This window comes from Artibeus jamaicensis, unplaced genomic scaffold, assembly GCF_021234435.1.
Source record: "Artibeus jamaicensis isolate MK-2021 breed Jamaican fruit bat unplaced genomic scaffold, CSHL_Jam_final contig_760, whole genome shotgun sequence".
Lineage (NCBI taxonomy): Eukaryota > Metazoa > Chordata > Mammalia > Chiroptera > Phyllostomidae > Artibeus > Artibeus jamaicensis.
In genome coordinates this window covers 2730494-2743381 of record NW_026521955.1, presented here as the reverse complement: position 1 = coordinate 2743381, position 12888 = coordinate 2730494, and the positions used below count along the sequence as shown (strand labels likewise).

Genomic DNA, 12888 nt, shown 5'->3' with positions numbered 1-12888 from the left:
ACTGCTGCAGTGATTATATATTATTATTGATTAAAGATTTTATTTATTTATTTTTAGACAGAAGGGAGCAGAAGGAGAAAGGGAGGGAGAGAAACATCAGTGTGTGGTTGCCTCTTGTGCCCCCTCCGGGGGACCTGGCCTACAACCCAGGTATGTGCCCTGGCTAGGAATCAAACCAGCAACACTCTGGTTTAAAAGGCAGCACTCAATCCACTGAGCCACGCCAGCTAGGGTTGATTGTATTATTATTAAATGTGTTACTTCTCTATCCTGAATCATATCTAAGTTAGAGAGCCTGGTGGATTCATGATGAAATAAAGTACGCTGCTCCCTAGTTTGCTGAAAGTTTTTAGGTCTCAAATAGCTTAAAAATTTCAAATTCAAAATTTTTTTATTCAATAAAAAACCAGCTTTAAAAAGTATCATGAATTATCACTGAGAATAAAACAGATATGGAGAAGGCGGTGGGTAATTCAGGAATCAGCAGCAGTATTTATTTTTGTCCATCCTCTTCTGTTGCACTTTTAGAAAGTAACCAGAGCACAATGTAAGAACATTACCAGGCGTAGCAGAAAGAGGCTTTGTCAATTGCATCATTATTTTCAAAACCAAACTCTGAGACACACAAGAAATTTTGGAACTCTTTTATCATATGCTTACACAAAATTTTCAAACGTGATAGATACAGTGGTATCAATTACATATTTTGAAGAATGCTCTTAACAATAACAGGGACACAAACCTTAATACAGCAGGTCCTCAAATAATATTTTATAACATTGATGTGATGCCATAGGAACTTAACTACGTTTGTATCAATTAGCCTATGGCAATTTGGTTTTGTTATATGTGAGTTTACTTAAATTCACAGAATCTATTTACAATGTTAAGTGAGGACTTACTGTAGTGCATTTCGCTGATCTTAAAATAGCAGAACTTACTAACAATCAATGACAGCTTTCTAAAAGAGAACATGCTTCATATGTTGGAATATGCCGAGATATTGCCCAAACTAATTTGCTTGATAGGACAATGACAGTATTGCTTAGATGATATTCAATGTAAAAATTTTCCTGCTTCACTCCAAGGATATTGCAGAAATTGGTTATGCATGCAATCAAAGTTAGGATGCAGGTAAAAATAAAAACAGTTTTGCTACCTAAAAACATCAATTATGACTTCTGCTTCTAATTATGGCAAGCTAAGTAATTCTGCTAAGGATAATGAAGAAAGCTACATGTAATACAAAAAACAATCATTATCTTTTAAGCATCAAAGAGCTAACAAGATAATAAAGAAATACTAGGCCAAAATCTAAGAAAAGGCAAGAACCAAATAAGTTAAATCCAGTATTTGAAGATAATTTTATTCTCAGGATGTTTACCAATATAGCCGCAAATCTGACATGCAAATGTGCAACTTCTTGGGGCAAGGCTGACAGACATTGAGAACCAGAATCTACCTGATGCACCTGAGGTGTGAAGCCGGATTGCGTGTGTGTGTGTGTGTGTGTGTGAATACATATATATACACAAACATATATATGTGTGTAAATATTTAAAATATACAAGTGTTGAAGGCTACAAAGATATTACAGGGCTACACGCTCAGATTAAGAGTTAGTGAAAGAGTTAGAAAATATTTGTGTAGACTTTCAGCTGGTGCCCCGTCATGAAGGAGGTCAGAAATCAAGCCTCAACCTCATATTAAGGCTCTCCTTAAATGGTAAATATCCCACGTTCTGACAAAAAAAACTTTTCCTGGAGAGAGAAATTGCCATTCTAGATCTCAAATACTTCCTAAAACTAGTGGCTTGAAGACAATGGTAAGGTTTAAAGACAATGGGTACACAAAGAAACAAAATAACCACAAAATAACAGATTTGGAGGAAAAAATAAAAATTCTAAAAAAAAAATACAAAGCCAAATTTAAAAACACAGTAAACAAGTTTAACAGTGTATTAGACACAAATGAAGAAGAAAAATGTATGAACCTGAACTACATGATAGATCAAAAACAGCGTCAGGAGCCCAATATCAGGAGGACAAGAAGGAACTAGCCCTGGCCAGGCGGTTCATCTGGTTGGAGCATTGTACCACACACCGGAAGGCTGCAGTTCCGTCCCTGGTCAGGGAGTGAGTTCAGGGAGGCTGGCAAAATAAAGAGACGGAGAAACACAGCCCAACCAACAAACAAGCAAAATATAACCAAAGACACTGAAATTGAGAACAGGCTGGCCAGAGTCCAGAGGAAAGAAGGGAGCAAATTTCAGGGGAAAAGGGGAAGGGTTTACAGAACAAGTGTAAAGGACACACGGACAAAAACTAGGAGGTGAAAATGGGAGAAAGGTGGGGAGGACTGGGGGTGGGCTGGGATGGGAGTAAAAGGCAGAAAACTGTACTTGAACGATGAAAAATTTTAAAAATGAAAAAAGGAACAGCCAGATGAAAGAACAGAACTCAGTGAAATTTAAATCCAAGACCGTTTGATTGCAAAGTCTGTGCTCTGCTTAGTGCTGCCACAACGAAAAATAATGGTCACCACCTACACTGTCATTGAACTAACAGATACTATTAGGACATCTGGTACACCACAAAGTAAGTATAATAAGTGTCATGAAACCAGTATTCTAAAGACTATAGTGCTTCATATTAAGGATTGAGAATAAAATTTAAACAAAATAATTTCAATAAGTTTTAAGAAAAGCACTTTCCCACATAAGTTGTATGTGAGATAGTGAAAATTACAATAAAAATTACTTAGAAAATAAATGAAAACACTACAAATAAAAACTTATGAAATGAGGTCAAAAGCTTACACAGAGATGACTCATGAATTATGTGTACTAACTAAAAAGAAGAAATATAAAGAAATTAAATTTTCAATTCAAGAAATTAGAAAAACACCCAAATACAAATGTTAACCTTCTATGGAAAGCAGGAAACCAATAACCAAAAAAAAAATTTTTTCAAATAGAGGTAACAAAAATTCAGAGGAGCAAAATTTGAGTTAATACTTAAACCAAAAGTGTTTTGGTCAAAGATGCCACCATTTGGCCACATTTGTTTCTCAGCCCTATGGCCACAATAGCTAACAGCTAGGTGCTCATGCATCACAACCCTTGCTAAAAAAAAAATAAAGGGATGGTTTTATACTGATGAGAGTATAGTAAGTGGTTGGACAAGTAGAGACAAAAGAATTTTCAAGTAAAAACATATGAGAAAAAACAAAAAATAAACTAGTTTCTAAAAATAATTCTGTTCTAGTGAAGAAAAATTCTCAAAAAAAGCCCATTAGAAATAGATAACAAATTATGCAGCATTGGAAATGGAGATTAAAACTGAAGACGGAATATATACAAATGCTGCATATAGCACAAATTTGATTTAATAAATAGTTGTCTGTAAGGATATATGTCTAATGAACTTAAGAAGAAATGTTAAAATGAATAACCCTTGAATTAGAAAATGAAAGTTTTATTTTTCAATCACCTTTCCAGGCGGTAAATTCTTCCACATTTTTAAGATTATTTCTATGCCATATCAATTTTGGGATATTAAAAAAAAAAGATGAGCTCCTACTCAATATATGTTATGAAGCAAGACATACTCTGATAGAAGAATTTAACTAAAGAAAAAAATACACTACATGTAGCTTATTACTCACAAGCATATTTTAAAAAAGAAATTATTGCCTAACATATTTCAACACACTATTTAAGAATAATACACCACGACCAAGTAATCCAAGATATGTCAAGATGTTTTAATATTAACATTCCTAACATGTAGTAACAATAGGTCAGATATGACTGTGATTCCATCCCTGCCTTGGCTGGAGAGAAGCTAAGACATAAACTAATGGCCCTGCTTCAAGCACCAGACACACACAGAATTTCACTGATGTAATCTTACCTTCGATTTTATTACATTATTATTCTGTTATGCTTTTCCTGTGATGTCCTTAACTATCTTGTTTGATCCTTTTCTGTTTTGTTTTAGTAAGCTGCCTAAAATTTTGTGCAATTAAAATAACCCTAAATACTCTTAAAAACTTATGCACGATGATGTTCATTGCACAATTTAAGAGGAAAAAAATAAGGAAAGAAAGAGGGACTAAAAGAGAAAGAAAAGAAGAAGGAAGAGGAACAATATTTAAGAATGAAAGAAAATGGACCAAAAAGTGAGCAGTAATTGTCCTGAGGGGAAAAAATAGATAATTTTGGTTTTCTTCTCTTGATTCTCATTTTTAAAATAATTAGTGTAACAAAATTAAAGCAAACAAACACTCCTTACAAGAAAAATGAATAATTATATTGGATAGTAGTAAAAATTTTACTTTAATTGTTGTTCAAGTAGTTTTCTGTCTTTTACTCCTATCCCGGTCCACCCCCCAGCCCTCCCCACCTCCCTCCCATTTCTACCTCCCCCTAGTTTTTTGTCCATGTGTCCTTTATACTTGTTCCTATATACCCTTCCCCTTTCCCCTGAAAATTTTTTAACATTAAGTAAACTAAAAATGCACTTTTGAAAGCAAATGAAAATACCATGAATATCTAAACAACCCAAGTACTTTTATGTCCTGGAACCACAGTCGAACAAAATATCCTTTCAAAAAGAAAATTTGACTTGCTAAACTAACATGAATAAGTACAAAATATTTTAGAAATATATATAAATATATGTATACATACACATGCTTAATGGCCTATAAGTATGTAAGTATATGTGTGCATGTACATACATATAATATGTACTATATAAAATGTCTATAGCACCATTGAATCATTCTTAATTATGGCAATAGTTGTAGACAAATTACATAACTCTACAGTAAAATTAATCTAATAATCAATTATACAATTTAATTACTAAACAACAATAGAAAATTCATTTAGTATATTACCTCATATTTTGGATATAGTGTTTCCTTCATGACAGATACTGGAGCATAGAATTTGGATGAATTTGGATTCCAAAACAACTTTGTAAATCCTGGATAAGCTGACACCTTTGAAAATAACATATAAAGCTATTAGAAACTAACAAATGATCAGGCCCCAGGGTAAAAACCCAAGCTCATCTCAAAATCATTATCTAGTTGCCCAGAAAGTGTGGTGATGGATTCCACAGCCTCTGAAAGTCTCGGAAAACTTTTCGCACCTATCAGATTAGCAAAATGTAAAGCTGTCAATTCCAAATGGTGCCAAGAAGCAGGAAAAATTAGTAGCACTGCATCACACTGGAGGCAAACTGACCATTTGTATTAAAATAGGAAATGTGCATGCCATGGGTGATCCAACAACTTTACTTCTACCTGTATAGTCTAAGGAAATTCTTACACATGTGCATAAAGCAATATGTACAGGGGTGTTTGTTTACACTGCATCTGAAATAACAAAAAACAAAGCCCAATCTCAATGCCCATCAACAGAAAAGCTGATGAATACAAAGTGGCATATTATAGAACTAAACACTAATAAAGCCATTCAAGCACAAAAATTATAAACTACTATAGATGAGTCTTAGAAGTGTAGTATTTTTAGAAAGATGCATATAAAATAATGCCTCTATATAAATGTACACATGGCCCACAGAACTAGAGTGTTTATCGTTTAGAGTCACAAATAAACCTAGGAAAGTACAAAATCATAGACTAGGAAGACCGTAACTGTAACAGTGACTGCCCTTGGGTAAGGAAGAAGAGAAATGGAACTAGGAGGTGTGAGGACTTAAGGAAATTATTTTACAAATATTTTTTATTTAAAAAAATCTAAAACAAGTATTAAACAGTTCACATTTATAAATTCTTAATAACATACCTCCAAGCATGTCTTACTTTAGTTTGTATAATTTATTTATGTTTTTTAAAACTTTTTCCAAATAAAAATTAATCAGGCACAGGAAAATTTTTATGGAGGTCAAACTATTCGGCATGATGCTGAAATTGTGGTTATATGACATGCATTTGCCAAAAGCTACTGAACTTTACAACACAAAGAGTAAACTTTAGTGTATAAAATTAAAAAAAAAATTTAGGATATCAAGAGAAATCCCAAGATGGAATATAGACTGTAACAAAACAATCTCACTATCTTATAAATGTATGAAACAACCTCACAGAAGGGGGAGAGGCAAAAAGTTGCTGACTTTAGTCATTTGGAAATGAGCAGATTTATAAAACGAAAGGCAAAAGAAACTGTACACTACACTGTACTTTAGTTTGTAAAGTTGTTTCCCATAGGAAGACGAATGAACGATGCACTTCTATATCTGAATTGGGCAATGAAGTAAATGGATGGAGAGCGGTAGACCCGGGTCTGTCACTGTTGGAGTAGGACTTAAAGGTAAGTGAGGGGAGGAGGCTAAAATGATCTATGTGGTAATGAATGAGAGCTGGAGACAACAGTATGAACTTGTGTTTATTTTTAGATATGAGTATTCACAGAAGTTAGAATATACACACATGCTGTGTCAACTGAGAAGATCTGCAAACCACGATGCCCCAGTAGCAACGAGCATACCTGATGCACAGATGTTGGTTGCTAATTACAGTCTTTCCTAAAGGGAACCAGGGCTTCTTACAGAAATTGATGACTCCATGGACAGAGGCAGAAAATATACAAGATGAGCTCAGAGCATCTTGTATTGCCCGAAATTAAGACAGAATTTTTTTAAATCCCCTAATTATGCGGTATGCTGAAGGCACACAGGAGCCAAGTGAAGGAGCGTTCAATGACCAAACCTCAAACAATTTTAGCAAAATACAATAGTAAATGGTATTGGGTTATAATTCAAAGTATATCAAATATCCACAAGTTAGAAGATGGCAACCAAGTAGGACAGCGTATTCCAGCTCCCATACACATGGGTGAAAATCCTGGCAGAGCTACTGAGAAACAGCTCAATCAACTAACAGATCCACAGCATTTATGAGGGTGGGAGAGCAGCGATTGTGACAGACACTGAGGGTCTGGTCGGCAGCAGGTCAGTGGCTATCAGGGAGTTGAGTGGAGACAGGAGCAGCAACGGGGCCGGTGCCCGCAGCTGGGTGGCCCCAGTGCTGCCGCAGTCGAGGCGGGTCTGGGACCAGCGCCGGAGGAGACATCCACGGGAGCCTGGACACTCAGCGGCCTTAGTAGGCGACCAGTGCGGGTGCGCAGCTTTCTCTCTCCCTGTCTGGGCAGAGTCAGGCAGAGGACTACCTGCTTGAGTTTACACATAGTGAAACAAGAACGAAGGGCCGTGTCCGTCTTCAGACTCCGTGGTCATCAGCCCGGGAGAATCGAGAGGCGCATTGCTGTCACTGGTCTGCCTGGGGATTGGGCTGGGCTGAGAGGCAGGCTGTAGGGAGAGGTTTTTGTTGTTGTTGTTTTTTGTTTTTTTTGAAAGTGGACTGAGGTGCTCTCCCGCGATGGCTTGGCTTGCTTCCCACCCAGCCTGGCAGAGAGGAAGTACCGAGCCAGAGACCGAGGGTCCCAGGCAACCTGGTGGGTGCGCGGGTGCCCGCATCCCAGTCTGGTAGCCTGGTTGGGGAGAGCTGGTAACCCAGCCCACAGAGAGGTCCCGCTGCAGCCAGAAAAAACAGTTTGGACAGTTTAAAATCAACAAGGGAAGTTTTTTTGTTTTGTTGGGGGGGGGTTAGTAATCTTATAGATTTTTAATTTTATTATTGCTTTATCTTTCAATACTTTGATCCTATCCTTTCTTTTTTCCTGTTTTAGTCCTTCTTCTTTTCTTCCCAATCTTACTGCTTTCTCCTCCCTTCTGCCTTTTTTTTGTGTGTTGATTTCTTTTGTTTGTTTGTTGCTTTGTTTTCTTTTACCCACAATAGATACAAACAACTGGGAACTGTGAAAAGACCAGAGTGGGACCCAGAGAGAGGGCATCTCAACAACAGAGACACAGAAAGTTCACTTTGCTATAGCAGAGAAGCCACAAGTTGCTGCATACTTGTATTATTTTTTTCATCATTCTCACTTCTTTTATGTTCTAATAGTATCTTTGTATTCCTCTTCCTACTGTAGAGGCTCCTTAGTCTGGGCTGGTTTTATTGTATTATTAGACAGGTTTCCTCTGTTCTTTCCTCCACAATGTATTTCTAGTTTTCGATACCTTATGCCTTTTGTTTTCCTTTAGCACACTACCCGATGCTCTACACCTCCTATTCAGACAGATCTCATAGAGTTGGTCATATGACTGTTGCTCTAATACTACTGTAAATAATAGCTGTTCTATATAACTGTAACTACTTCACAACAAATCTACCAGAACTTAGCCCACTTTACAAGTTCCTGAACTCTATTACTGGAGTAATTAACTCTACTTGCTCACACACTACACCTATTTACTATTCCTTACTCTCACCTTACCTCAAAATCTGACTGTCTGCAACCTCATTGCTTTCTAGTTCCAACTAACAAGCCTTCCCTCCCCAACAAGAGGCTTATCTTGTGTTCATCCTTTCCTAAAAGTGGCAAGTTAGGTTGAAGATTACGGTTAACACTACATATAGCCTAAAGATCACCTATCTCCTCTCTACCATCTGTGACTGTAAATATCATAAAATACTCTTCTGCTGTCATAAACCATTTTGCCTCCCCCTACAACTGATTACACACACATGGAAAAAGGAGTAGGTGGAATCAGAGAACATCAAGATACCTAAAGGAGTCTGCACCAATGAAATTCACAGGTATTCTACCACAGAAGTTCACACCATAAACCCAGGGAGTCAGAACAGATCAATTTTAGAAGCCGAGGCTAACAAGAAGAGTCTCACAAACAATGGGAAGACAAAGAAACAATCCCCAAATGAAAGAAAAAGTGGAAGCTTCAGAAAGAATGTTGGATGAAATAGAGGCTAATCGACTATCAGATAGTGAATTCAAAGCACTGGTTATCAGGAAGTTCAAAGAGCTCATAATGAGCTACCAGAAACTACAGGGGAGCTACAATGATCTCACCACAAACAATATCAACATGAAAAAGGAAACAGAAACTATCAGCAAGGGACAAGAGGAAATGAACAATACAATTTCTGAATTGAAGAATACAATTTCTGAATTGAAAAACACAGTAGAAAGTTTCAAAAGTAGAACTGATGAGGCAGTGGATCGGATTACCAAGTTGGAGGACAAAGTAGAAAACACCTCACAGAAAGAGCAAGAAAATGAAAAGAGGCTCAGAAAGAATGAAGAGAGATTAAGAGAAATGCAAGACAATATGAAACGGAATAATATCCGAATAATAGGAATACCAGAAGGAGAAGAAGAAGAACAAGGGATAGAAAACCTATTTGAAAGAGTAATGAGAGAAAATTTCTCTAATTTGATGAGAGAAAAAGTCACACAAATCCAGGAATCAGAGAGAGTCCCAATCAAGAGGAACCCAAGGAGGCCCACTTCAAGACACATCATCATCAAAATGTCAAAATTCCAAGACAAAGAGAGAATCTTAAAGGCGGCAAGGGAGAAAAAAAGAAGTAACATACAAGGGAGCCCCAATAAGGTTAGCCACTGACTTCTCAATGGAAACACTCCAAGCAAGAAGAGAATGGCAAGAAATATTCCAAGTAAGGAGAACCAGAGGCCTACAACCAAGGCTACTTTACCCAGCAAGGCTCTCAATCAAGATAGAAAGCCAAATAAAGAGCTTCCAAGACAAAAGAAGTCTAAAAGAATATGCCTCCACCAAACCAGTCCTACAAGAAATACTAAAAGGACTGCTTTAAGGAAAGGAAGGAAAAGAGAGAGACAAAGAGGAACACAGGTACAAAAATGGCAATGAATGAGTACCTATCAATAATAACCTTAAACGTAAATGAATTAAATGCTCCAATCAAAAGACACAGAATAGCTGAATGGATAAGAAAGCATGACCCACATATATGCTGCCTACAAGAGACCCACCTCAGGACAAAAGACCATCACAGACTAAAAGTGAAATGTTGAAAACAAATTTTCCAAGCAAACAGACAAGAAAAAAAGCTGGGATAGCAATTCTCATATTGGACAAAATAGACTTCAAAAAAAGGGCCATAAAGAGAGACCCAGAAGGTCACTACATAATACTCAAGGGAAGAATCCACCAAGAAGACATTAACATTGTAAATATATATGCATCCAACATAGGAGCACCCAAATATACAAAGAAAATCTTAGAGGACTTCAAGAAAGATATTGACAGCAACACAATTATAGTAGGGGATTTTAACACCCCACTGTCAAAAATGGACAGATCTTCCAAACAAATTATCAACAAAGATATGGTGGCATTGAACAATGCCCTAGATGAAATGGACTTAACTGATATATATAGACTCCTTCATCCCAAAGAAGCTAAATACACATTCTTTTCAAATGCACATGGAATATTTTCAAAGATAGACCACATGATAGGACACAAAACAAACCTCAACAAATTCAAGAAAATTGAAATCATACCAAGCATCTTCTCTGACCACAAGGGACTGAAATTGGAAACCAACCCCAAAGAAAAAAACCCAAAGCACCCAAAATCATGGAGACTGAATGGTATGCTATTAAACAACGAATGGGTCAAGAATGAAATTAGGGAAGAAATAAAAAAGTTTATGAAAACAAACTCACAACAACCCAAAACTTATGGGACACAGAGAAGGCAGTCCTGAGAGGGAAGTTTATAGCAATACAGGCCTTCCTAAAGAAGATAGAAACATTTCAAACAAACAACCTAACACTACGCCTGCAAGAACTCAAGGAACAACAACAAAGACAGCCCAGAGCAAGTAGAAGGAAGGAAATAACCAAGATCAGAGCAGAACTAAATGACATAGAGTCTAAAAGCACAATTCTAAGGATCGATGAGCCCAGGAGTTGGTTCTTTGAAAAGATAAACAAAATAGACAAGCCTTTAAGTAGGCTCATCAAGAAAAGTAGAGAGAGGACACAAATAAACACAATCAGAAATGAAAGAGGAAAGATTATAACTGATGCCACAGAAATAGAAGGGGTTGTAAGAAATTATTATGAAGAACTGTACGCCAAGAAATTTGAGAACCTAGGGGAAATGGACGCATTTCTAGAAAAATATAATCTTCCAAAACTCAATGAAAAAGAAGCAGAAAACCTGAACAGACCAATAACAGCAAATGAAATTGAAGCAGTAATCAAAAAATTCTCATCATACAAAAGCCCTGGACTAGATGGTTTCACAGAATTCTACAAAACATTTAACGAAGAACTAACCCCTATTCTTCACAGACTATTCCAAAAAATCCAGAAGGATGGAAAACTCCCGAATTCTTTTTATGAAGCCAGCATCATCCTAATTCAAAAACCAGACAGAGACACAACAAAGAAAGAAAACTTCAGGTCAATATCACTGATGGACATGGACGCTAAAATCCTCGACAAAATATTGGCAAATCACATCCAACAATATATGAAAAAGATCATACACCATGACCAAGTGAGATTCATCCCAGGGATGCAAGGATGGTTCAATATTTGCAAATCAGTAAATGTAATACAGCACATAAACAAAAGCAAAGACAAAAACCACACGATCACATCAACAGACTTGGAAAAAGCATTTGATAAGGTACAACACCCATTTATGATAAAAACACTCAGCAAAGTGGGAACAGAGGGAGCATTCCTCAATATAATAAAGGCCATATATGAGAGACCTACAGCCAACATCATACTCAATGGGCAAAAACTAAAAGCTTTTCCACTAAGATCAGGAACAAGACAATGATGTCCACTTTCACCACTTCTATTCAATATAGTATTAGAAGTTTTAGCCACGGTGATTATGCAAGAAAAGGAAATTAAAAACATCCAAATCAGAAAGGAGGAAACAAAACTGTCACTGTTTGCAGATGACATGATAGTGTACATGGAAAATCTTATAGACTCCACCAAAAAACTGCTCAAACTAATTAATGAATTTGGCAAAACAGCAGGATACAAAGTCAATATCCAGAAATCAAAGGCATTTTTGTATACCAACAATAAATCAGCAGAAGCAGAAATCAAGGAAAAAATACCACTCGATATGGCAAAAACAAAAATAAAATATCTGGGAATAAATCTAACTAAGGTGGTAAAAGACCTGTATGCAGAAAACTACACAACACTGAAGAAAGAAATCAAGGAAGACACAAACAAATGCAAACATATACCTTGTTCATGGATTGGAAGAATTAACATCATCAAAATGTCCATACCACCCAAAGCAATTTACAGATTCAATGCAATACCTATTAAAGTACCAATGGCATATTTCACAGACAGAACAAACACTTCAAAAATTTATATGAAACCATAAACAACCCCAAATAGCAGCTGCACTTTTGAGAAAGAAGAACATAGTAGGAGGGATCACAATACCTGATATCAAGCTGTATTATAAGGCCACTGTCATCAAAACAGCCTGGTACTGGCATAAAAACAGGCACATAGACCAATGGAACAGAACAGAAAGCCCAGAAATCAACCCAACTCTCTACAGTCAATTAATATTCGACAAAGGGGGCAGTAACATAAAATGGAGTAAAGATAGCCTCTTCAACAAATGGTGTTGGGAGAACTGGACAGCTATGTGCAAAAAAAGGAAACTTGAGCACAGACTTACACCATGCACCAAAATAAATTCAAGGTGGATAAAAGACTTAAATATAAGCGGTGAAACCATTAAAGTCCTAGAGGAGAACATTGGCAGGAAAATCTCAGATATTTCACACAGCAACATTTTTACTGATATGTCCCCTAGAGCCAGGAATATAAAGGAAAGATAAAAAAAATGGGATCTCATCAAAATAAAATGCTTCTGCATAGCTAAAGAAAACAGTATTAAATTCAAAAGACAACCAACTGTATGGGAAAACATTTGCCAATGATAC

At 36.5% G+C, this 12888-nt stretch overlaps 1 protein-coding gene across 5 annotated transcripts in view; it reads right to left on the bottom strand.

The window, feature by feature from the left end:
- Nucleotides 1-12888, bottom strand: part of TTC6 (tetratricopeptide repeat domain 6) — a 265950-nt gene that overhangs the window by 70282 nt on the left and 182780 nt on the right. For all 5 annotated transcript variants that reach the window (XM_053672512.1, XM_053672515.1, XM_053672513.1 and 2 more), the window contains one exon: nucleotides 4906-5010. In XM_053672512.1, the coding sequence (XP_053528487.1) occupies nucleotides 4906-5010 (105 nt within the window). The remainder of the gene's footprint in view (nucleotides 1-4905; nucleotides 5011-12888) is intronic.